Consider the following 27,748-nt stretch of genomic DNA (forward strand, 5'->3'; position numbering starts at 1 on the left):
ACCATACATGCAGATGTTGTGTACGATTATATAAACACAAGTGCAGGGATGTGCAAAGGTATGGTAACAGGTAAACAGGAGTATGTATAAACACCAGAGCAGGGATATGGTAGCTCCGGTGCATGAATATGGTAGCTCCGGTGCATGAATATGGTAGCTCCGGTGCATGAATATGGTAGCTCCGGTGCATGAATATGGTAGCTCCAGTGCATGAATATGGTAGCTCCAGTGCAGGGTAAATGTAATACCAGTGAAAGGATCTGGCTATGGTAACAATTCAAATAGTTTGTAAACAACTGGTTGGATGGATAGAGAAGACACACTGAGGAGGAATAACTGACTTGCACAAACTGTATTTACAACCATGAATCATGTAAAGCCTTTTTTCACATTATCAAACTTCTTTATAAAAGACATGTTTTGTAAAGTAACTTGCTCCAAAGGAATTACTTTTAACATTTGAACAAAAATACCATTAAAACTGAGTTTTTTTCACAGTACAAACACATCCTGTCTTTAAAAGTCTAATCTATTGCATGCATATGTAAAGCTATTATTTCTTAGTTAAGAATTAGGTTAAGTATACATTGTTGAATACCTTATGTAAAATAGTAAAAGAAAATTGTCATATCAAACCAATGCAAACAAATATTAAACTTTAAAGATTTAAATCATTCCTGTTCTTTCAGGAATAAATTTTCAATTTGATTCATGGTAGCAAACAAAATACACATATCTTATTTGTCTGACTAATACCATGTGACATACAATGTGATAGGGGTGATTATGGACATGTGACCAGTGCTGGGGCAACCACACCATGGCAACAGTTGCTATGGTTACCTTCAACTTCTGTGTCTATTTCAGATTCCTCTGTTTGTTCAAAAGAATCTTTTCCAGTGTCTGAAGTATCCTTAATATTGTCATCTCCCTTAGTACTTGAAGCACTGTCAGTTTCAGGTTTAGTAGAATAATCTTGGTCTAGCATCTTTACTGGGGACATGGTCCCTATTGATGTTGCAAGGCAAGAATCAGCATCAGACTGCAGTTCTGTCTCCGTTACAGATTTAGCATCAACCTCTACAGCTTCTGTTGTAACTTTATCCTGATCTACCTTTTCAACATCACTATCTGCCTCTTTTATACTCTCTTTGGTAGCAATTTCAGTTTTTTCCTCATCATGTTCATCTTGTTTGGTTGTCTGGTCTGGTCCTAGGTCAACAAATTTTTCAGTTTTTGCTGAATCATCATCTTTTGATGTATCCACCTTATCCAAATCATTCTGTTTTAATGCAGCCTCAGATTTCATAAACTCCATCATAGCAAGAGCAAATTCGCTTGAAGCAGTTTTAGGTTTGTCTTCAGATTCAATTGGGCCCTTGTCTGTCCCTTCTTTATGACTTTCATCCCCCTTGCTTGGTTTTAACTTTGTAGTATCCTTCTTTAGTGACTGAACTTTGAGTCTTGCTTCCAGTGCTCTCTCCTTTATTAATTCTGTATGACTCTTTCTTATTAGCACAATGTTTGGTTTATTTTGTACATCTGATGATTGCAATGGAGTTGTTACTGGTTTAAACATCTTTTCTGTGCTGTTTGTGACAAGCGTTTTTGTTGATGGCATTTTTGATACAGTTTCAAATCTGTCAGATTTCACAGTTAAATCTGATACTTTTTCTGGCAGTTGTGTCTGAGGAGATTTGAGAGGGGGCTTAATGGGTATAGGTTTCTTTATGCTTGTAATTGTATGTGTTGGTGCTGATCCTGTAAGGTGCTGACTTGATTGTAATTTTGATTTTGCTTTTGTCTTAAAAGCTGATTTCTTAAGTTGTGTCGCACCACTAGAAAATGTTGGCTTAAATGTTGATGTTTCTTGAATTTCTGACTGAATTCTTTTAGTATTTACTTGGTACATGTCTTTAATGGGAGAAGCAGTGTGTTGTTTGGTGGGTGAAGATGGGGTACGGGAATGAATGATAAATGATTCTGGGGTCAAAGTTCTGGTCGATGTTGACCCTTTCTCTGATGGGGTAGGGGATAAAGCTACAAGGAAAATAGAATAAAAAATACTTTTGTTGAGTATATCTGTACAATCATGCATGGTTAATGATTAATGATTTAACAATGAAAAGTTGATAACAATTAAAAATAAATCATATAAAATTCTTTCTTTCCTGCTTAGCTAAAGAGAAGAATTAAAATGCTGATGACTCAGAAAAAGTTAAATGTTAAATGTACATTATTATCATATTAAACTCTTGAATAAAATATACATAACAAACAGGTATGAAGTAAAAACATAAAACGAAAATGATTTAAATAAACATGATATAATATCTAAACAATTCCAACAGTACTTCATACGAGTTATTGCCATATTGCCACATGAAGGACTTATACAATCACAATGATAAATCCAAACACAATAACAATATTTTGGTCAAAGCATATAAACAAACCATTAACATTGAGTTATAAAACAATTAATCAACAGCATATACAATTAAAATATGTTAGATAATACTTCTCTTATGCTAGCAACTATTTAGCAAACATGCATAAAAATAAACTACTCTTCTCTTGGACTAAATTTCTTCTTTCTCTAATAAGCATTTTATAAAGCTAATTATGAAAAAAAATATATCTGCTTTATATATGATGGATTTATAAATAAACATAGCATTAATAAAAATGAATGGCCATCCATTAAAAATTGTTGATTTGTAGTTATGCAACTCATCAAGAAGTTCCTTGTCAAACAATATCTCAATTTTGGAGAAAAAAACTTCTTTGGTTTCAGCAAATGTTAAACATACCAATGATTTTTTATCTATTCAATTTATCCACTTATAAAAGTTTGTTGCGCTAAACTTCAAACCAACATTTCTAATATTTATATGGCAATCCATAAAACAATTTGTTAGAAAATATTGCCTACCTTGATCAGGTACTATAGGAACAAAACCTGATGGTTTTTTCTGGATTATCTCATCATCACTTAACTCATCAGCTTCCTATCAATGATGAAACAATTCATTTGTTAATTCAACACATATCATGATTACACTGGCATTCAATGTGTTAACATTCATGTTATTTAAACAATTTACTTGATCTGATAAAATCAAAATAATTTCCAACTAAATTACATTAGCATAAAGTAGAGGTGTCCATTTATTTAAACATAAAAAGGATTCAGATGGATGTAGATCACCAATCATTTGTATATGTGTATTGTAAAAAAAAAAATAAAAAAAAAAATAAAAAAAAAACTTTTATGTAATCAAATAATTGACTTTCATTACCCTACTGGAATTGAAAGTGATTAACCTTTGCCACTTAGTATTAAGCAAGGCACATCTGCACATCCTTGCAGTCTGATCAGGCTCTGTTCAGTTGCGTTTTCTTTTTTTTGTATTTTCTTAATGTCTAAATAGACTGTTAAAAATTCAAAGCAGGGCAAATCCATTATCATACCCCCCCCCCTTTGTCTTTTAGGCAGGCTATTAAATGCTTATGATGAAAATCTGTAAAACATTAATTCCATAAATGACTTCCATTCATTTATAAATAAACTTTATTCATTTTTCTTGGGGCAAAAAATAACAAGAAAATCTTGCCTGGGTTTGGTCACGTCTTCTGGGTGATGCCTGTCCCGAGGGAGGGGTAATGCTGGGTGAACCCCCTGGGGAATCTCCAAAAACAGGTAGTGAGAATTTCTCAAGTTCCATCTCTATTTCCTTGTCTTCCATGTCAGACTGGGCTAATGTTTCTATCATGACGTTTTTCTGGCGTTTCTTTCCTGTAGGTGATAAAATTATAGTTTAAATCAATTAATATTTGAGCCGCGTCACGACAAAACCAACGTAGTGCGTATGCAACCAGCATGGATCCAGACCAGCCTGCGCATCCGCGCAGTCTGATCAGGATCCATGCTGTTCGCTATCAGTTTTTCTACTTGTAATAGGGTTGGTTAGAGAACAGAATGGATCCTGATCAGTCTGGTCGCAAATGCTCTATGTTGGTTTTGTCGTGATGCGGTTCATTTCAGTTACAGTTGAAGAGTCAACATGTATGTAACAATAAATATTTGAATGTAGCTAATTAATTGCATTTTGTATAAATTTATCATTCCATATAACTTAATATATACAATTTTATAGATAAAGATATTGATCATTTATACATGTATATAATTATTATCTTTGTCACAGAATTGCTTATCACTAAAACATACTTAATATGGATTTATATCTTCAATAGTAAAACAAAATTTTTGAATATTATTTATATCTTGTAAATTATTATTATTATTATTTTGATAAATTATGAGTGATTATTACATTCAATGACTGAAAAATGTGGAATATATAATCACATTAAACAAAACTATATGCATTATAAGAAGTAAGAAAGAAATTTACAATTTTCAATTAAAATAAGATCTAATAAATTATGGTTATCATCATCTGAAATATCAACATGAAAATACAACATAATGTTTTCTTGGGTTAACCCATTACCTACTGAATGTGTAATAGATTACCACTGCTTTAAAACCAAATTGGACCAATCCATTGAAAGTTTTAGGGAAATCAGAAACAAAGTACAAAAATTGAGCTACCAACAGTATAAAGGCTAGCCTGCCAGTGTAGAACCTGATCAGACAGGCTGGCCTGGCTCTATACTGGTGGCAAAGGTTTGTCACTTTCTGTACCAGCAGGTAAAGGGTTAAACATAACAGGTTATAAAATATAAGGATAAAAAATTCAGTGAAATAGTTGCAGGAATTAGAAATTCAGTAAGACTAAGTTAGGCAGTTTTGAGCAATATCTAGTATAGTTGTGATAAACAAAATAAATTAAGATGAAAATAAAGTTTCAGTTATTACATTCTTCTTATGTTTTTAATAATAATATAGTAAAATGAAGAAAGTTTTTTTTTGTAACATTATGTAAAATTCTAGCTAATTTTACTGTCATTTAATATATTAATAGGTTATTTATAGATATTGTAATGAATATGCCACGTAAGATTAATGTTGTCACATTTTTTGCTACTATAAATATTAACAACAATATACATTGGTTAACTGATTTTCTTCCAAATCAAACTGAGACTGCAATTTTCATGTAATTTTGCTGTTTTTAATGCTTCCGAGAGATCACTTTTTTCCAGGTATTTCCATCACTATCGTTTGATATGTGCACAGATTCTACTATATGGTTATACAATGGTTTTTATAGGAGGATCAAATGTTAGCAAAAGACTGGGTGCAAATTGGCTTATGCAAAAATAAGACTGCAGATAATATAAGCTAAAGGTGTAAAATATGTTGATCTAAATAAGGGAAAGGTTTTCAACCTGGCTACTGAAAAAAAGCTTCCTGCAGGGATAATAAAAGGAACAGGAGAGAAGAATGTTAAAGAACAAATTACAGTTATAAAAGTAACTGAAACTAAGATGTCATATAACTACAAGTGTACCAGATATAAATGCTACAAAAAATGCATGTACTAACGAAAACAAGTCAAACAGTGTCATATTTTTCTTTACTTCAAAATTAGATTTTTTTTTTTAATGAAAGCAATACTTTTCTGTGCTTTAATCAGATTTTTTTTTTAAATGATAACATTATGTTTCTTTCAGAGTTGAGGCAACATTAACAAAGACAATTTAAGACATGCTAAGAATTGTACCTGCCACAACTGATAAAATTCCTGCAAATGATAAGTCAATCTGATCATGTAAAACTTTTAAAACTTTTTCTGCATTCTTATCCAAAAACAAGTGTCTATATTTTTAAATAACAGAGTACATATGCAGTTTCCTAAAATATAAGTATAAAATAGATTTATAAAACCACATGTATCATAATCGTAACACACTGTTTGAAAGAAATTAAGAAAATAAATTGGAAAGAACAAAGGTTGAAAAATAGAGGCAGGGTTAAAGCTATGCAGGGGGGAACATGTCACCTCTAACTTTCTTTCTATAAACATGTTTTGATGTTTTAGCATTAGCTATCTGGATTCTGCGTAATTTAAGGTAAACACGTGCTGGGGCCATGTCTTTCCATTTCTCCATTTCCTGAGCTAAACACAAAATATATCATATAATTTCACTGAAAAACAGCAAACCTAGTGTAAATAATACAAATGAGCCCAGTCACGACAAAACAAACATAGTGGGTTTGCGACCAGCATGGATCCAGACCAGCCTGCGCATCCGCCCAGTCTGATCAGGATCCATGCTGTTCGCTATCAGTTTCTCCACTTATAATAGGGTTTGTAAGCAAACAGCATGGATCCTGATCAGACTGCGCGGATGCGCAGGCTGATCTGGATCCATGCTGGTCGCAAACGCACTATGTTGGTTTTGTCATGGCGCGGCTCAAATCATTCCTGAAATAAAACATTTCTACAAAATTTCATGCAGATAAGAAAAAAAAGCCTTCTGGGAAATGCATTCTGGGAAACAATCTCATGCTGATATATACTTGATATCAATTACCTGGGTATTGTGAATCCATTCATTACATATTATATTATATACAAGGTTCATTCATGCAGTGCTTGGACACAGATTTATTTGTTTTAGAACTAAGTCATAAATTGTTTAATATAACTTATGAGATACAAAATTGCACCCAAGAATTATTCACAAAGCAAGTAATGTTCTATACAAGTCATTTATGTAACACTATATAAAAATTTCTTCCTTTACATAAGAAAAAAATCTATAATTAAATCCTGTGTCCCAGTCATAACACAGTATGCCTACTCACTCTTGCAAACAAAGATGACTCAATTAAGTGGTGCTTTCAAACACAAGTTATATATTCAATATACTACCATACCATTAAAATTATACATGTCAGTTTTGCTAAACATTTTACACACCTTTAATGCTTACAAGTAGAATGGTTTTTAATTTTTATAAATTATAAAAAAACCTTCTAAGTTATTAAATATAAACAAAAAAGGTTAAATCAATCACACAAAACAAAACCTTCACCAAATCTTAAACCAATCTTTAATATATGTACATCACTACTTCATGTACTAAAGACACCCACCTTTTGTGCCCATGTAATCCAGTGTTGCCTTCATTTGTTTACGAAGATCATATTTAGAGTAATCTGCCCCTAGTGTAAGATCAATCATAGATAATGATTCAATACTTTCAGCAGGAGACAGGTATATAGAAGATGGAGCTAGTGATATATCAGTCTCTGTTTCACTCTCCTGTAAAATATATACAGAGTTATTGCCCCTACAATATAAATATAGTGACTTTTCTACAACATACATAGTTATTGCCCCTACAACATCAATATAATTATTTTTTCTAAGGCATACATAGTTATTGCCCCTACAATATAAATATAGTTACTTTTCTACAACATACATAGTTATTGCCCCTACAATATAAATATAGTTACTCCTTTTCTAAGGCATACACAGTTATTGCCCCTACAATATAGATAAAATTAATTTTTAAGACATACAGAGTTATTGCCCTTACAATATAAATATAATTACTTTCCTAAGACATACAGAGTTATTGCCCCTAAAATATATATAAAGTTCATTTTAAGACATACAGAGTTATTGCCCCTTGAATATAAATACAGTTACTTTTCTACAACATCCTTGAATATAGAAGTTAATGTTCTAAGACATACAGAGTTATTGCCCCTACAATATAAATATAAAAACTTTTCTAAGGCATACAGAGTTATTGCTCCTTGAATATAAATATAGTTACTTTTCTAAGACATACAGAGTACGAGTATGAAAATTATTAATTCTTAAATATATTAAGACTTAATTGCCCCTGCAATACACATACAGATCTATATGTAAAGTTATTTCTTTAAGATATACAGAGTTCATTGTCCATAGGATATAAATATAGTTAATTAGACTTAATAGCCCTTAGAATATATATATAGTAACTTCTCGAATAAATTACATAATGCGCCACGCCTGACCAATTTAATTTTGTAAATAGGTACTAATCAACTTAAATATATACTTAAATCACTACATGCCTCAAACTGATAAAGGTTTAATAATTGCTGATTATGACAATTTAATTCAAAACATGGCTGGTCTATTATATAATAAACAGTCAATTTAGTGTTAAAGGTCAGACCATTTTACTCTGACAGGTTTCTCAACACTTACACTACTTTCCATGGCTTCAGCTGCAGTTTTTGGCTGTTCTATTTTTGTTTTACCCTCCAGAAAATCCTTGTCAAAGTCAAGATGATCATAAGGTACCTGCAAAATAAAACATGCAATTAATTAAATCATCACTATCTAGGCAGCTAACCTGATGCTTAACAACATTCTGTCAGTCTTTTTTTTTATATTTGAAAAAAGTGGTTGTATTTTTATAAATATTTAACTTATTAAAATAAGATTTTTATTCTTTTTTACAAAAGTGTTTCTAGGTAAGTTTTACTGTTCAGTTGTTGCTTTTCATGCCAAAAACAATGGCATTCCTGTTTGGAAAATTGTGATCTTGAATATCAAATACTGTAAATGTGATGATCTTCATGAAGATCTGTATGAAATTGTTCCTAATCAATGCAAAAACAATGTAGAATGCTTGTGATATTTTTAGGGAGAAAAAGTTGTCCACTGAAAGATCTTTAAAACCTATTTGAGCAGCGCCATTACAAAACCAACATAATGGGTTTGCGACCAGCATGGATCCAGACCAGCCTGCACATCAGCGCAGTCTGATCAGGATCCATGCTGTGCGCTATCAGTTTCTCTACTTGTTATAGGGTTTTAAGGGAACAGCATTGATCCTGATCAGACTGCATGGATGCGCAGGCTGGTCTGAATCCATGCTAGTCGCAAACGCACTATGTTGGTTTTGTCGTGACGCGGCTCATTTTTTATTTCTCATAACTTTAAGATAAAGAACAATGCCAGCGTACCAGGTAGTTTTCTAATGTAACAGGCTCCTCATCATCTCTGATCATCTCATACAATACTCGAGGATCCTCATATACATCAGACTCTGTTTTAAAATATATGTAAAATAATTAAAATTTACTAGTTCACTCAATATAAAAAATCCCATACAAGTTTTATAAAATTATGTCAGTCATTTAAGTACAACAAAAAACAGAAAAAGACCTCAGAAATCCATTGGTGAGTATACTAAGGTCCTGTGTAGATACATGGACTTTCTATAAGCTAGCACTTTAAAGCTATAATAAACAGAAATCACTCTTGACATCTCATGATTGAATTCATTCATCACTTTGAGAATACAAGAAATCATCATTTTCTCTGTAAGTATGAACTCCTAGCTGTTCCGTTAGTTCAGAAATTGTTATGTCATTATTAAAACCAAACTCATATAATAAAGTAGGGGATGAAGGGACAAAATAACAATACCCTGGTCAGAAGTTTCCATTTCAATCTCTGGCGGTTTAAATGCTGGACATACTGAAATATAGAATAACATTTCTAGTGATTATTAAACATAGTAATAATCATTCGTTTTTCAATGGTATGAAAGTAAATACATAAGATTTACTCACAAATCAAAATTAGATCAATATTTCCTAGTTATTGTTTTTGATGTTCTAGAAAATATGGTCAAATATATATACTCCCTTGCTTATAGTTTACACACATATATATATATCAAGCTAAATGAACACTACTTAAGTTATCTAAAGCACTTCAGTTAAGATTTTATGTACTCTCCTAGGACTCAATTTATTGCCTAGCAACTAGCTCGATGGCTTTTTCAAATGTCGGCCTTCAGCAATGGTTTGATTATGAGGTCATCTTTAATATAGATGATATTTTAGGAACAGGTCTGAGCGTATGAAATAAATAACTTACATTTTGTATGATCTATATAGAAGATATGGTTTTTGAAGGCCACAAGAAGGTCGCCCATTTCATTGAAGAAAGTTGCAGCACTTAGAGATTCCTCTAACATTACTTCTGTCAACAACACTTTACCCTCGTCCCATATCTTTATACCACCATCAGAACTACAAAATATGAGACGGTTTATATAATATCAGTAATATCAATGTGAAAATCAAAAAAGACATTTACATATACACATTGATATGGCAAGGGTTTTCAAAATACAAATACGTGTATACAAAATTTGTTACATATATACTTAAGAAACTCGTTAAAAAAATTTGCATTTTTATTAATTTGAATTATTAGAAAATTAATGTGACTATGTCTCAATATTTTTACATAAACAAGAGGGTCATGATGGCCCTGAGGTCGCTCACCTGTATATAGGCCCCTCAACCCCCCCCCCCCCAACGTTGCAGGGCCAATTTTAACCCAAGGGCTTTTATTTGCACAAACTCGGTAGACACACCCATAAGAAGATGTTTCATGCTAAACATCTAAGCTCTAGCTCATTGGGCTTTTTGAAAGAGGATTTTTTTAAAGTTTTTACTATACACATATAGTTAAAAACAATGACACCCCTGGGGCCGGGCCAGTTTTGACCCCAGGGCTTTTATTTGAACAAACTTTGTAGACACTTACTAGAAGATGTTTCATGCTTAATATCTAAACTCTAGCTATTTGGTTTTTTTCAAAGAAGATTTTTAAGTTTTTGCCATACACATATAAAGAAAATCAATGACCCCTGGGGCGGGGCCAATTTTGACCCCAGGGCTTTTATTTGAACAAACTTTGTAGACACTCACTAAAAGATGTTTCATGCTTAATATCTTAACTCTAGCTATTTGGGTTATTTCAAAGAAGATTTTTTAAGTTTTTGCTATACACATATAAGGAAAATCAATGACCCCCGGGGCGGGGCCAATTTTGACCCCAGGGCTTTTATTTGAACAAACTTGGAAGACACCTATTAGAACATGTTTCATGCTAAATATCTTAGCTTTAACTCTTTTGGTTCTTTAAAAGAAGATTTTTAAGTTTTTACTATATGCATATAGGGAAAATCAATGACCCCCTGGGGTGGGGCCAATTTTGACCCCAGGGCTTTTATTTGAACAAACTTGGTAGACACCTATTAGAACATGTTTGATGCTCAATATCTTAGCCATAGCTCTTTGAGTTCTTTAAAAGAAGATTTTTTAAGTTTTTACTATATGCATATAGGGAAAATCAATGACCCCCCGGGGCGGGGCCAATTTTGACCCCAGGGCTTTTATTTGAACAAACTTGGCAGACAGCCATTAGAACATGTTTCATGCTAAATATCTATGCTCTAGCTCTTTTGGTTCTTTAAAAGAAGATTTCTTAAGTTTTTTTACTATATGCATATAGGGAAAATCAATGACCCCCCGGGGCGGGGCCAATTTTGACCCCAGGGCTTTTATTTGAACAAACTTGGTAGACACCTATTAGAACATTTTTCATGCTAAAAATCTTAGCTCTAGCTCTTTGAGTTCTTTAAAAGAAGATTTTTTAAGTTTTTACTATATGCATATAGGGAAAATCAATGACCCCCCCGGGGCGGGGCCAATTTTGACCCCAGGGCTTTTATTTGAACAAACTTGGTAGACACTTATTAGAACATGTTTCATGGTAAATATCTTAGCTTTAACTCTTTTGGTTCTTTAAAATAAGCTTTTTTAAGTTTTTACTATATGCATATAGGGAAAATCAATGACCCCCCTGGGGCGGGGCCAATTTTGACCCCAGGGCTTTTATTTGAACAAACTTGGTAGACACCTATTAGAACATGTTTGATGCTAAATATCTTAGCCATAGCTCTTTGAGTTCTTTAAAAGAAGATTTTTTAAGTTTTTACTATATGCATATAGGGAAAATCAATGACCCCCAGGGCGGGACCAATTTTGACCCCAGGGCTTTTATTTGAACAAACTTGGTAGACACCCATTACAACATATTTCATGCTAAATATCTTAGCTGTAGCTCTTTTGGTTCTTTAAAAGAAGATTTTTTAAGTTTTTACTATATGTATATAGGGAAAATCAATGACCCCCCGGGGCGGGGCCAATTTTGACCCCAGGGCTTTTATTTGAACAAACTTGGTAGACACTCACTAGAAGATGTTTCATGCCAAATATCTAAGCTCTAGCTCTTATGGTTTTTTAAAAGAAGATATTTAAAGTTTTTTCTTTCGGTTGCCATGGCAACCAGAGTACTGCATGGAATTAAATTCTTTGAACAATTTTTAAAGGTGACCACCAAAGGAACATTCCTGTGAAGTTTGGATGAAATTGGCTTAGTGGTTAATGAGGAGATGTCATTTAAAGTAAAAGTTTACGGACGGACGCCGGCCGGACGGACGCCGGCCGGACGGACGGCCGGACGCCGGACGAAAAGCGATCACAAAAGCTCACCCTGTCACTTTGTGACAGGTGAGCTAAAAATATGACTTTATCAAATTAACTACAGCACAGCAGTGTAGAATATTAAATGAGTGTAGGTTTAATACTAAATTTATTGAACAAGTTGAATAAAATCATATTATGCGAGCCTCTGGCAAGCATAATGTTGTTTTATTCAACTTGTTCAATAAATTTAGTATTGAATCTACACTAATATAATATTCTATTTATCACATATATAAAATAAGAATGGTAAACTGCTAAGAAAGTAAACTGCTAAGAAAGTAATTTTTCAATGATGTGTCTATAGTGCAATGGAACATTAGCGAGCTTTAATGCTTTGTTTATATATAGCGCAAATGACATCACATTAAAGTGTTATTGCACTAGTGTAATATCATTTTTATTAAATGGCTGTATTACACTCCTGTGCCGCGGTTTATGTGATAAAGCCATTTATAAAAAAAACCCAATATTACCCTTGTGTAATAACGGTTAGATGTGACTTCATCTGCGCTATATACAAACATAGCATTAGAGAGCACTAATGTTAGCATTACTCTATAGGGGCATCAATGATTATTTTGTAATCCATTCTTATTTTTTATATGTGATAAATGGAATATTATATTTGTCTAGATTCAATACTTATTTATTGAACTTGTTGAATAAAACAATACAGTTTTATGATCACCAGAGGCTCGCATAATATGATTTTATTCAACTTGTTCAATAAATTTAGTATTAAATCTACATTCATTCAATATCCTCTATATTAAGAAAACTTGGCTATGTATTAAAGTACAGCTGTGAAACAGATCTAACATAATAGGAAGATATCAGCTTAAAGGGAAAGACAAGGTTAGAATAAAAACTTGATTTCAGAAAAAGAATACTATAAATAATAAGTCTGCAAATTTTCTGCCGCCAAATAATAATATTAAACGAATGATAACAAAATTTAAATCGCCAAATCACCGATTTCTACAAATCAGTAAGCGCGGCCATGTTTGTATATTGGCCGTATAAAAACAGGTGCGCGTGATGTCATTTCCCCACATCTTTAGATTCATGATAAATCTAGTTGAATCGTAAGGAAATATTAATATAATAAAGTATTGACCAGACAATTTAATTTTCACAGGAGGTGAAGAGGAGATTTTTTATGGTTCAAAATACGTAACAATATCAAAATAATAATAATAATAATAATAATAATAAATAAAGAAACGTACGGCTAGCCAAAAGTTCTAGCCGTACGTGAGTCACGAACGACTAGCCAGGACGCACTGTACGTATTATCTAGCCGTACGGCACTTTTCAAAATTATATGGAAGTCGAACGTTATAAAATTGTTGATTTTCATGCTTATCATTTGTTGTTTTATTTGTATGAATTATTAAATCATTTTTGTTAATTTTAAGTACATGGGTCGAATAAAAAATGATCGGAGTGGAATAAATAAATAAAAAGAACATTGAATGAAAAAAAACGGTGAAATGCAAAAATAATTATATAATTTTCAAAACAGTAGATAAATATCGAACATAAAAGCACAGTCAATCAATTAATTAGCCTTAATTAAAACCTATCCAGGGACTGACAATAGAATTTTAGTATGCCTTTCACGGAACATGCAAACTTTCCTTGATGGACAAACTTCTATACAGTACCGTCGGTAATTGTCGCAATTATCAAGAGCCTAACAACAATCATTTTCAGTGTTTGTTCCTTTTTTTTTCATATAAAAGGTGTCGAAAATTAAACTTAATGAAACAAAAAAGGATTATTATCAAAATTTTGTAAACTATTTCAAGTTTCAAGTTTTATTAAATATATCTCAGTATGTAATATACATAGATATGAGAACAAATTCTAATAATACACGTATCAATTGGTGTAAATGCAAGCAAAGTCGACATCTTGCGATGACAAAGATCGATATATATAGCGATGAAGGCGATTAATCTCTAAAAAGTTAACATCCAAAGACAATTAATGCTGTTTCTTGGTTAAAATCCTCGCTTAAAGTCATAAAATAACATATGCATTTTCGACTTCCATAAAATTTTGAAAAGTGCCGTAAGGCTAGCCAATACAGCGTGTCCTTGCTAGTCGTACGTGACTCACGTACGGCTAAAACTTTTGGCTAGCCGTACGGGCCCGTACGCTAGCCACTTCCACTAAAACGTGTTCTTAATAGTACATATAACTAAATTTTTGCAGTTTGATTCTGACTTTCAAATTTAAAGGTGTGAACATATGTTATAATTGATGTACACATTTCAAAAATATAAGCAACTCTTTTGAAAAGTAAATTGTTAACATGTCTGTCAACGTATGATGCTGCGCATCGTAATCATAGCCTAATATTAACTGCAGGCAAATCATTTTTATTGGCTGCTCAAAAATCTAATTTGCATAATTTATTCACACAATTGCTGGTTCTTACTACTTATGTCTAATACTGCGCATTGTCCATTTTAATTGTTCCTAATTTGCACCAAATGCTCCTGTCACACTGTGTACTGAGTGCCGACAGACCTTTTGATCATGCACAATGTTGCCCTGATTGGACAATCACCCTTGTCAAATATTCTTATGACGAAATAGACATCTATTTTTTTACGCTTCATCAGTGAACTGAATGACCTTAGGGGGGATTAGGTTCCACACCTGTCAAATTATACTGTAGTAAATTACAGCACGTCATAAAATAGCAACACATTTTTTCAGTTACCAATAATCATTTTAAATATTAAGTAGATTTATGATTTTTTGTTTTATTGGATTAAATTTACGGTAGTAGTAATGCGTATCTGTCGGGAAAGGAATTTGGTAAGTAGATAACGTGGAAAAAAGCTTTAGGGAGCTGGATAAACCCGAGAATATGCGTAATTATAGGGGAATGGGCAACCTGTTGCTGTTGGTACCAGTTTTGACTGGGTGCCTAAATAACCTAACGGACAGTTTTGTTTTCATACGATATTAGTCTGGCTGCCGATTTTCCTGCGCCTTTCTCATTTTTAGCGTCAATGGCGGAAAATCGCGTCCTTGGATTTAGTTGATATTTTACCTGAAAAAAAAAGATACATGACCGGCGATGTACCCTATTTGGACAGCTTGTACAAAATAAAAGGATATATCGTCAATTTAAAGAAGTTTCTCATAGTACCCAAATTAAATTTATGGTTTATCTTTGAAAATTAAGCAGTCATTGCTTAAATCATGTGGTGGGATCATCAGCAAGCTTGAATATCGGACAAATGATAATTTATGTCGCGGCGTCTTCAATAAAATAATTAAATTAATTAATTAAAGCAATTCAGTTCCATATGATGTTTTCATAAATAATATATAATGTACGCAATTAAATTAATAAGTTCTTCATCAAGATATATTTCAGTTGTACCAGCGTGTACACCTATACCGGAAGTGGGTATAACACGTCACAATCTCGGTCTCGTCTGTCTCGCGAGAATGACAGAACGCCAAAATGGCGGCGCCCATGAACTTATTTCTCAAGTAAAAAATAGTGTCTTAAAACACGAATTTCTCTCTTATAGGGTTGATGTCAATAGGAAAACTGTCATGGTTCCTCTTTTTAAATGATGAATATTTATATAAGACAGACATCATTCCATCCATTCCTATTCCTTTAAGTTATATCAAATTTCACTTTCAATTTTTCATTTATGTTTTTAATTTAAAATATATGCTGACAAGCAGGTTTTATAATAAAGTGAGAAATAGGACATACAAAAATTTTGTATATCAATAATATCATCACCTTAACAACAATAATAGAAATATCATTTCAACATTAAAAAAATGCTTATTTCGTAATAAAGTCATTTTATAGGAAAAGAGAAAATTTATGTATTTAATACAAGTACTAAATGATAACAAATTAACCTCTTATATTAAAACATTTCAATATTTGCAAATGTTGACTTAAGAAAAGCAGTGTTTATTAATTTTTATAACACTGCGCATTTGTAACGATGCATTTCATTGGACAATTGGGTCACATATATAATTTTATATTGGCACAGCTGCTGTCATTTTACAAAGAAATCTCATTTTTTACTCTAAAAAGGAAATTTACTGTATTATAGATTCATTATAAAGATTCCTGACAGGAGCTGTGAGGGTTATATTGTAAAGAACCTTATATATATAGCCCTATAACCTGTCAAAAATCTTTATAACAAATCATATAATTACCTGCAGGTTACAAATATTTGTAGTGAGGCTAACGCGTCCATGGCAACGACAGGACCATGATGTTCAGGTCTACGTTTCTCATCTACTATATTCTCATACTGTGGTTCCTCTGAAATAAAAAACATGTTGCTAACAATAACAAATAAATATCCACTTTTCTTGTCTAAAGCAACATTAGAGGAAACTTGTATTAAAATCATAAATTACCAATATAATCATTGCATAGTATAAGAAGTCTTAAACATCATCCTATAAACTTGAAACATTTTATATGTGTTTCAAGTTCAACCATTTCTCAAGTTCAAGTACATTTTGTTGTAATGCTGTATTAAAATCAGCGACTTTTTATCTTTACAGACCTAAGATGGCCCTATGTGCATTATTTTTGCCACAAGCAGATGTATGAGAAGTACCACAATATGTTCCTTAATTAAATGTTTATCTATTAATATAATATTTAACATTATTTATAAGTAGATTTTGTGTATACATATTAATAGTGTATACATATTGATAAAAGAGGCCAGCAGGGCGCATTTAAGTATACGTGGCGGTGTTTTAGAGACAAAGGGCGGACTTAAAAGGGGCAGGGCGGAAGGCCCTGTCATTCTGTGCTAGAATAATCACTATAAAATTCATTTCAAGAAGATGAAACACTGGTTGTGTGAATTTATCAGAAAAAAAATGGAACAAACATGTTTCCTCATACAACATCATTACAAGTTAATCAAGGATTTTTGTGCACTGCACTTTAAAAGCTTGCATACTAAATTTGGACCAAGTCATAGTTTATAGTGACCAAGTTATGCTTTGGACCAGCCTATTAAGTATGAAAGTTAACAAAGGGCAATAACTCAAAAATCATGAAGTACAGAGAATCAGTTCTTGTGCACTGCACTTCATTTCAGTGAGATCTACCTCCTTTGAATTTTCAAGTCCATAGCTTTTATACTTTAGGAGAAATGGCCCGGACAAAAATAAAGTATGAAAATTAACAAAGGACAATAACTCAAAAAATAAAAAGTGGAGAGTAATGATTCTTGAGCACTGCACTTGTCATTGAAAGAAGCAAATATACCAAGTTTGGAGTCAATCAGACTTATAATGACTGAGTTATGCTCCAGACAAGCCTAGAGGATGCTGCTGATGTTTCTGATGCTGCTGACAAAAGTAACCTCTATTTTTCAAGGCGACACAAAAATGACATAGTTTAAGGACTGACAACATAAAATGATTATTGTAACCTACGTTTGGAGATAAGAATTCCTTGGTCTTCCACTTGTTCCAATGGATGAACATTGACTTGACCTGACGAATGACCTGTCAACACTGATAAACCCTGCAATAATAATTTCTTACATACTAAAAATGAATCTATTAAAGTATCGTTTTTTTCTATAAAATTAGACTACTGAGATGTTACAAAATCATGAAAATCAAACATCAAAGTGTTGTCAAACAGTAAAATCTTTCAACTCATCAATTAACCATAACAAGATAAAACATCTCATTTAACCATTCTAAACTAACAAGATAAATTTCTATCTTTCTAGCAAAACTGGATAATATACCACTCTAACACAACAGGATAAAATCTCTCTCACTAGCAAAACAGACAAGAGGGCAATGATGGCCCTAGATGGCTCACCTGACTTATCAAACTCATCCAAACAATTACCTAGACAAGCATTCTGACCAAGTCTCATGACAGGTGAGTAAAAATGTGACCACTACAGTGTTAACAAGGATTATCCATATTTGAGCAGTGCGATCTAGTTTTTTACCCAGGTGACACATATTCAAAATTGACCTAGAAATCATCAAAACAAACTTTCAGACCAATTAACAGAATATTTGGATCACAACAGTAGCCACTAGAGTGTTAACAAGATTTTTCTATTTTTAGCTCTGGTGACCTAGTTTCACATGCGATTTCGAACTCATCCAAGCAATTACCTAGACAAGCATCCTGACCAAGTTTGATGATAATTGAGTCGAAAATGTGACCACTAGAATGTTAACAAGGTTTTTCCATATTTGGGCGGTGTGACCTTGTTTTTCATCCAAGATGACCCATGTTCGATCTTGACTTAGAAATCATCAAAACAAACTTTCAGACCAATTAACAGAATATTTGGATCACAACAGTAGCCACTAGAGTGTTAACAAGATTTTTCTATTTTTAGCTCCTGTGACCTAGTTTTTCATCCAAGATGTCCCATGTTCAATTTATTCCCAGCAATGACCTAGACAAGTTTCCTGACCAAGTTTGATGACAATTGAGTCAAAATTGTGACCACTAGAGTGTTAACAAGGTTTTTCTATTTTTAGCTCCTGTGACCTAGTTTTTCATCCGAGATGACCCATGTTCGAACTCATTTGAGCTATCACCTAGACAAGCATCTTGATCAAGTTTGATGATGATTGATGCAAAAATGTGACCGCTAGAGTGTTAACAAGGTTTTTCTATTTTTAGCTCCGGTGACCTACTTTTTCATCCGTGATGACCCATGTTCAAACTCATCTGAGCTATCACCTAGACAAACATCTTGACAAAGTTTGATGATGACTGATGCAAAAATGTGACCGCTAGAGTGTTAACAAGGTTTTTCTATTTTTAGCTCCGGTGACCTACTTTTTCATCCGAGATGACCCATGTTCGAACTCATTTGAGCTATCACCTAGACAAGCATCTTGACCAAGTTTGATGATGATTGATGCAAAAATGTGACCGATAGAGTGTTAACAAGGTTTTTCTATTTTTAGCTCCGGTGACCTACTTTTTCATCAGAGATGACCCATGTTCAAACTCATCCAAGCTATCAACTAGATAAGCATCCTGACCAAGTTTGATGATGATTGATGCAAAAATGTGACCGCTAGAGTGTTAACAAGGTTTTTCTATTTATAGCTCCGGTGACCTAGTTTTTCATCCAAGATGACCCATATTCGAACTCATCCGAGCTATTATCTAAACAAGCATCCTGACAAAGTTTGATGATGATTGGGTCAAAAATGTGACCACTAGAGTGTTCACAAGGTTTTTCTATTTTTAGCTCCTGTGACCTAGTTTTTCATCAGAGATGACCCATGTTCGAACTCATCCAAGCAATTGACTAGACAAGCATTTTGACCAAGTTTGATGATGATTAGTTCAAAAATGTGACCACTAGAGTGTTCACAAGGTTTTTCTATTTATAGCTCCTGTGACCTACTTTTTCATCTGAGATGACCCATGTTCGAACTCATCCGAGCTATCACCTAGACAAACATCCTGACCAAGTTTGATGATGATTGGGTTAAAAATGTGACCTCTAGAGTGTTTACAAGATTTTTCTATTTTTAGCTCTTGTGACCTAGTTTTTCATCCGAGATGAGCCATGTTCGAACTCATCCGAGCTTTCAACTAGATAAGCATCCTGACCAAGTTTGATGATGATTGAGGCAAAAATGCGACCGCTAGAGTGTTCACAAGCAATTGTGGACGTACGACGGACGACAGACGACGGACATTCACCAATCCTAAAAGCTCACCCTGAGCAAGCTCAGGTGAGCTAAAAAAGTCTCCCATCTTTTTATTCTAGTTAAAACAAGACAAAGTCTTTCAACTTATCACTTTCTACTCTAGCAAAACATGGTAATTTCTCACAATTTACTGTTCTTGCAAAACAGGATAATATTAATATGCCCCAACTTACCATTCTAACAATACAAAAATAATTTATCTTTTCACTCTTGCAAGACAGAGTAAAATCTTCAAACCTATCACCCTAGCACTTAAACAAGCAAAAATCTCAAACTTTCCACTCTAACAAAACAGGACAAAATCTCCCAAATTACCATTCTAGCAAAACAGGTCAAAACCTTAAAACTTTCCACTCTAGCAAAACAGGACAAAATCTCCCAACATTACCACACTCACAATCTAAAAACTTTGCTGTCTTACAAAAACCAGGACAGAACCTCAAAAACACTCCAGTCTAACAAAAACAGGACAGGATAAATATGTCAACTTACCACCCTAGCATAGCATGTAACATCAGGTCCACAATAAACTTCATACATAGCATCTAGTTGAGGCAGGCCCCATATCTGTATCATTACTAGAGTTTTCAGCCGACATAATGTCATCAAACTACTGTGTGCTACGTCATGACGCATCTCCTGTATCTATTTTTAGAACATAAATTATTTATGTATTTTCTCCCAATAAGACCTCCCCTTAGGTTACAATGTGTAGGACAACTAACACACCATGTTATTACAAAAATGATGAAATGCAGACCTTTAGTGGATTTGTTTTTTATTAAAATTTTGAGTAATGAAATATATTTTCATATTTCTTAACTGAGCAAAATTAAACATTACTATCCATGTAACTTATAAGTTCTTATTAGAAATAATATAAACAAGTCATCTCAAACATTCTACTAAATAAGTTATTGTTATCACATGGTTGAAATTTTTGTTCTTATTTATACACATGTATAATGAAAATTATTTCATTCAAACTGGAAGCTAGAAAAGTAAACCTTACAGCGTCTTTGGAGGCTTTAAATTCCATGTACTTCTGTCCTTTGATAACAGGGTCCATAAACAATATCCTACCATCTTCCATCCCAAGTAATAAATATGTATGCCTACCAATAAATATATTCAAATTATTAAATACCTTAAATGTATGCATAATTGAAAAATACAATTTGAAAGCTCAACCATGTTGTCTTTTTTAACATATCTTCTAAATAATTTATGCTTTAAACATCAGATACAGCCTATAAAACATGCATAAAGAAAAAGAAATCATTCAATTTTGTATGCCAAATCATAAAACATTATTTCACAATATATTTCATAATCTTATACTTGATTGCCTATGATGATCTTAATAATTAGTTAATTTACAAAAAAAACCGTAAAAAGTGGCTTTTATTGCATAAACCACGGCGAAGGAGTGTAATAAAGTCATTTAATAAAATCGATATTACACTAGACGATATTACACTAGTGTAATAACACTTTGACATAACGTCATTTGAACTATAAACATAGCGTTTAAAGCGCGCTGTTAGCGTTACACTATAGGCAAGTCAAATTAAAATGACTCTTGTTAACAGTTCACCATTCTTATTTTATATAATTACGTGATAAATAGAATATTATATTTGTGTAGATTTAATACTTAATTTACTGAACTCGTTGAATAAAACAATATTATGCTCGCATAATATGATTTTATTCAACTTGTTCAATAAATTTAGTATTAAACCTACACTCATATGATATTCTCTATTTCAAACACAGCTATTTAGTATTATAAGTGTATAAAAGATTAAGACCTGATAGGACAAGTGAGACCTTCATCTGTCATCATCATAGCTGTAGAGTTTAGTATACATAAACTTTTACAGTTAGATATAATCTCATTGCCGTTACCATTCTCTGTAGCCCTGTGAGTTATTACTGACTGACTAGGTGGCTGGATTATAACACTGAAATATAAAAAATATAAGTATATTACAATTGCACAAAGAGCATTGGTAAGGTAGTGACAACCATGATGAAGAAACCGTATGTCCCTCACTATGAGTATGTTTGACCTTTATTAGAACTTTTAAACCATCTGACTGTTCACGCTAGTCCTCAACAAATATATAATACAAAGTCATGAAAATGGCAAATGTCATGACAACATAACAATTATTTCAAGATTATAAATATGAATTTACTTACCCAGGTGGAAGATTTGAGGTGTCCCCACTGACATAAGGTAGTTGTAAATCATGTACATCCCAGATAGCTATACGACATGCTGGATCTGTCCTGAAAATATAATTATATAGGTGTTACAAAACAGCTTGATGATATAATAAAAGTACATCTGAACTTTTAAATGTTAAGTGTAGTCCAAATGGAAAACACTAATATTTTCGCAAAACTGCCTTTTATAATGAAATACAGATAAAAGAAACAATTTAAAATGATGCTGACATCCGATTGATTAGAACTGTCCCATATTCTACAAATAGTACAGCTAATACTAATTTTACTCTTTCACCTGTAAAAGTAATAGACTGGCCTAAGCAGTCAGAATTTCAGCCAGTTCACAAAATCTGTGAAATCTGACCCTGTATTGATAGCTACTCTATTTCAATATCTTATTCTTAATAACTATTATCTATATGCCTTCTCCACCCCAACGGAGATCAAAAACAAAGAAAAGGAGATCCTAACTTTATGTCCAAAAGAAGCCCAATAGAAGTTGCCACAATTAAGTTTATAATCCCTAAATAATAACATAAGTACACATATAATGCAGATAGTATAACCATACCTGGTAGTATATACCCAGATCTCTCTATTTGTAATGAGAAGGAAGGCAGCATTTTTCTCCCTACTGTAACACACACTCAGCACTTTCTGTAGTGGAGAAATATCCGGGGGAGGAAGTACTGTTGTTATGTTCTTACGGTTACTACGGCAAAAGATTCTAACACTGAAAGTAAAATAATACTCCAATTAAAAACATTATAATTTGGGAGCATTACACAGCTAAGTCAAAACAAGGCATGCATGTCACAATGCTGCATCAAGGCAAGCTAGAATAATAATGTTGTGAAAGAGAAAGATGATTATCCATCTCAGGAGCACTGGGATCAATAACAAACAGTTTCAGATTCAAATCTAAAGTAATATTAAAGTTATGAGTAAAGGAAATGGTTATTTTTATAGATGTAATATTTTCTTCAAGTTATAGCCACATGCAAGATTATCATATCAGTTTTTTTACTCACTCACGGACTGTTAAAATAGTTGAACAGCAAGATTACCATGAGTATGTCAGACAAAATTATCACTTTTCAACTGTTTAAGTAGACACCAAACCAGGTACGTATATTAACGGTATCCGCAACTAGATTTTAGACCGTGATTGGTGTCGTGCCATTTACGCGCATGCGCATATGCTAGGAAAAACATTAATCAATGGCGGAAGGCAACAATTTCAGTTCATGAAAAAATATGTTAATTAAGCGCTAATTTATGGGCATCTACACAAAATACTCAAGAAATAATGACAGGTTACTCTTATTTCTTTGTTATGTATGTAAATTTTTACTAGATCACGCTTTCAATGGCGTAAATCGGGTTGAAAATATTCCACTCTGGATGAATGAGATTTACAAAATGTTTGAAACGAGTGAACACGTATAAAATCTGCAGAGACATCAGGCTTAAACCACTCGAAGAAAACTGACTAAACTTGCACAAATCGGTTTAAAATAAATTCAAGTATGACGTGAAGGTACTTTTAACACTCCCTTATCATCTGTTCTATTGTTTTTGTGGCGTGGAATTTGAAGGAAAATGTTAAATTTTTGTGGTGCAAAATTAAATTCAAGACCTATTTTAGCCGAAGCATCAGAGGTATTTAAAGACCTTTAAAATATAAATGAAAGCTGAAAAGTTAGTCACTACATCATAGTAAATGGTTTATGATATTATTTATAATTTTCAGTCGAGTAATTTTGATGCTATGTCTTTTTGAAAATGGATGAATTTTCCCCCATTTTTTTTTTCATTTACTCAGAAGTTATATTCAACTTCTTTTTTGTTAGTTATTCCAGGTACGTATATTAACATTAGTACATGGTTATTCTGTGTTGATAAAACAAAATATTTATATTAAATGTCATTTCATCTATTTCAGATCGTAACAAATGTGTTTCAAGGGTTTAAAGTGGTAGATCTGCACGACAATTTCACTGAATGCTGATACAGCTCAAAAGTTCAAAGATTTGCAGCCTGTGCCAGGAGAGTCCCAGAAGTGTCAAATAAATATCAGGAATAAAGTGACACTAAATGAAAACACTATAAACAGTCATTTTATAGCCAGTGCGATGCTATTGAAGTTTTATTTAATCAAGTTATAAAATAAAAGGCAAAACTTATGTGTTTTCATTTTTATTTCTTTTTTTACTACCAGGTACCTGATAATACCATTTCCAATACCTTTATGTCTATTCTCTCGAAAACATGTTCGTTCATTCAAGAGAACATGAAAAGATACTGACATATGTAGTGGTGAAACAGTTTACTCAATATAATTGTATAAAAAGCAACAAAGAGAATATGTTTTAAATAAAAACAACTGGATATAGTAATTACAATCTAGCCTTACCCACTAAAAAGCAGTTTCAAACAGGACCGACTGATAGAAAAAGTGTGAAAACTATCACAATTGAACAATTAAATAGATGCACATTAATAACCGTGATTAAATCAATTACTGAATCTGCAGCAAACATCAATTATGACAGTACAATGTACTTATTTTTCACAATACTTTCATAACAAAAAAATGTTTAGGCCGTTTTTCAGAAAACGAACATTTTTATAAGAGCTCTTTTCTGGTGCAGTTTGAAAATTATACAATCATACTTTTATTCAATTTTAAAAATAGATAGATAGATAACTTAATTCTTTAAAATAATGTTCAAATAAAAAATATAAAGGGCTTAATAAGTTAAATATATGGTAAAAGTTGCGTTCGAAATATGCAAGATCATTTTGGCCATGTGATTCTTCACGATATCTTATCCGCATTTATTTAAGATACGCAATAGAAATTGAAAAATAAAAAATTTAAAACTACAGTTTATAAGCTTTTTATAAATATTTTTTCACAAATTTCGGCCAAAAATGACGAAACAATTAATAATAACTTGTTACTACATGTGTATAAAATTTCTTTCGTGTGCAGTCGCGATTTGGCTGGTAGTAAATTGCGGTTTCTACTCGTTACAATTCCAGAAATAATTTAGCTTTGTAAATGATAATTGCACGGTTAAAAAGATCAAATTCTCAGCTTTCTGTTGATAGGTATTTTGCGAAATTCGGACCATAAATGACGAAAAAATCTTATATTTGCTCGAAGAGGGCATCATTATTTTTACTGAAGTTTTCACATAATCGGGAGACAAAAAAAAAAACTCTGTGTTTAACTCGTCGTAATTTTCTTCATACTAAACGCACTGATTTATAAAATATATATTTGAAAAAATCTATCTTTCAGCTTTCTAGAATATGTTACTTTTAAAAAATTGAACAGAAAATAACATGTTGACGGTAATTTAAATAACCAAGGTCAAATATCACACCGCTTAATCATATGTAATCTTCGATAAAAATCAATAACGATCGGCAGTCTGGATGGATTATCTGCCACGACAGCATAATTTACCGTTATTGATTTACTGTATAGAGTTGCGGATACCGTTAATATACGTACCTGACCAAACTAACAAAGATTTTTTTAAAATTGAAGAATAAAACTGTCAAGTTTGTTCTCTTTTCTTCTAAAAATGATTTTATCTAAATACTAAAAAGACCAACTGACCTACTATCTTCCCCTACAGCTAGCACTCTGGTAGTTTTCTCCTGGCAACTTGCCAATGACAAACTGGAGACTTGGTTCCTAGCTAGACTCCAGAAAGTACAGAAGTTATTTAGATGCCACAGTGTAATGTTTCTACATGTACTGATATACAGTAACTTGTCATCAGTCAGTCCCATCCACATTACACCATCAGCAGACACAACAATCCTGTAGAAAATATAAACAAACATCAGCAACCTTCATAATAATATACTTCTTATTGTTTAAGCATATCTAGTATTAATGTCAAATGACCGGATTTAAGCCTTCTTTTCTTTGTTGTTGTAAGGTTTTAAAGTATTATAAACACAGTAAAGCCCATGTGGCAACTTGTTAGCTTTGCTGTAGACAAAAAGACCTTCTTCTGTGCATTACTTTAAGGACAACTCGGCATCTGTGTAAAACAATTAAGCTTCTGTAAATATACAAGCTTTAAGGTCTAATCATCACGCAAGAACAAACTCTTGTTTTAGTTTATCTGACAAGTTACACTATTTACATCAAAGTCAAAATAACATATCAGGGATAGGTAATCAGTTTAAATTCCTTTCAACAATGTTACCAAACAGCCGTAAGACTCAAAGACCAGTCTTTTGAGCAAAAAGCTTATTTGTTAATTTTGATCTTAGATTTGACATAGACATCAGAAATGTCATATGAAATGAAATGTTCATAAGCTGTATGATAGTGTATCACAGGACTTTCAATTCTGATACTGAATCAACACAGTACAATAAAAGTTCATGTAATTGTTTGACAAATGAACTGTATAAATATACAAAATTCTGGAAACAAAACTTTAATAACTTGAGCTATTAAGCAATCTATACTAGTATCTTACTAATATTGGCTATAGGTAAAGAAGTTATTTCTTGAGAAAACATACATATATAGTAGATCCATTGTGTCTAAGGACCACATTCTGATGGAACCATCTAGAGAACATGTGATCAATATAGAGGAAGTTTCTGGATGTAACAGTAAACCAGTCACAGCTCTAGAATGACCTCGAAATGTGTGAACCAGTCCACCATTTAAACTCCATACTTTTACTGAAAATAATAAAAATACATAGTGTCTTTTATAAATCTATTTAATGTTCACATTGATGATATAGGAAAATATATATTTTTGTTTTTTGTTTTTTAGAAGTGCAAAGAAAATGCAAATCCTTGTTTAGAAAAAAAACAAGTGAAAAGTACATGAACTGGAAAGGACTTTTAACTCGAGACCTAGCCTTAAAGTATCATCTGATATGTTATACGAAACAACATTAATTTGACAACCTATCCACAGAAGCACAGACAGAAGCACAACTTTTAAACAATTGAATTAATCCTTTAAATTTCATCATGTTAATGTACCGCAAAACAACAACAACAACATAAAAGCAACAATATTGAGCCCTTGAAATACCTTCAGAATCGACAGATGATGTTACTAACACTTTAGCAGATGGCGAGAAACAAGCACCTGTGATAGACATGGTGTGAGCTCTGAAATTATAAATAAACAACAGTGTTATTAATGCTGTCAGAAATCATACTTATATTGTTTACTAAAATACTAAATGATTTCAATACATTGTAACTTTTTGATACTAAAGAGTTTGAAATACATACTACATACTAGAAATTAAAGGGACTCCACTGAAGTTTAAATTACATGATGAAACTGGAAATGGAAACATTTCAAGATTAATATACCATTTGATAAAGGGCTGGACCAATAACTTTCATGCAAAATTTCAG

At 32.5% G+C, this 27,748-nt stretch overlaps 2 protein-coding genes across 2 annotated transcripts in view; both read right to left on the reverse strand.

Annotated features, from left to right (window-relative positions):
- Positions 1–784: 784 nt before the first annotated feature.
- On the reverse strand, positions 785–2,098 carry LOC132733083 (uncharacterized). Its single transcript, XM_060719678.1, has one exon. The coding sequence runs from the start codon at positions 2,096–2,098 to the stop codon at positions 785–787; it is 1,314 nt and encodes a 437-aa protein (XP_060575661.1).
- Positions 2,099–2,948: 850 nt separating this feature from the next.
- The window catches only part of LOC132733081 (uncharacterized), a gene marked incomplete at its 3' end in the record, with an annotated part of 41,819 nt that continues 17,019 nt past the window's right edge, over positions 2,949–27,748 (reverse strand). Inside the window, 18 exon segments of the mRNA XM_060719676.1 lie at positions 2,949–3,011; positions 3,618–3,799; positions 5,976–6,092; positions 7,076–7,244; positions 8,190–8,285; positions 8,954–9,036; positions 9,420–9,470; positions 9,876–10,030; positions 16,562–16,670; positions 17,810–17,900; positions 20,579–20,731; positions 21,099–21,201; positions 21,901–22,053; positions 22,295–22,384; positions 22,896–23,057; positions 25,959–26,165; positions 26,884–27,049; positions 27,414–27,493. Coding sequence (XP_060575659.1) covers positions 2,949–3,011; positions 3,618–3,799; positions 5,976–6,092; positions 7,076–7,244; positions 8,190–8,285; positions 8,954–9,036; positions 9,420–9,470; positions 9,876–10,030; positions 16,562–16,670; positions 17,810–17,900; positions 20,579–20,731; positions 21,099–21,201; positions 21,901–22,053; positions 22,295–22,384; positions 22,896–23,057; positions 25,959–26,165; positions 26,884–27,049; positions 27,414–27,493 — 2,230 coding nt within the window.

This window comes from Ruditapes philippinarum, unplaced genomic scaffold (genome assembly GCF_026571515.1).
Source record: "Ruditapes philippinarum isolate M1 unplaced genomic scaffold, ASM2657151v2 ctg5992_1_1_1_1, whole genome shotgun sequence".
Lineage (NCBI taxonomy): Eukaryota > Metazoa > Mollusca > Bivalvia > Venerida > Veneridae > Ruditapes > Ruditapes philippinarum.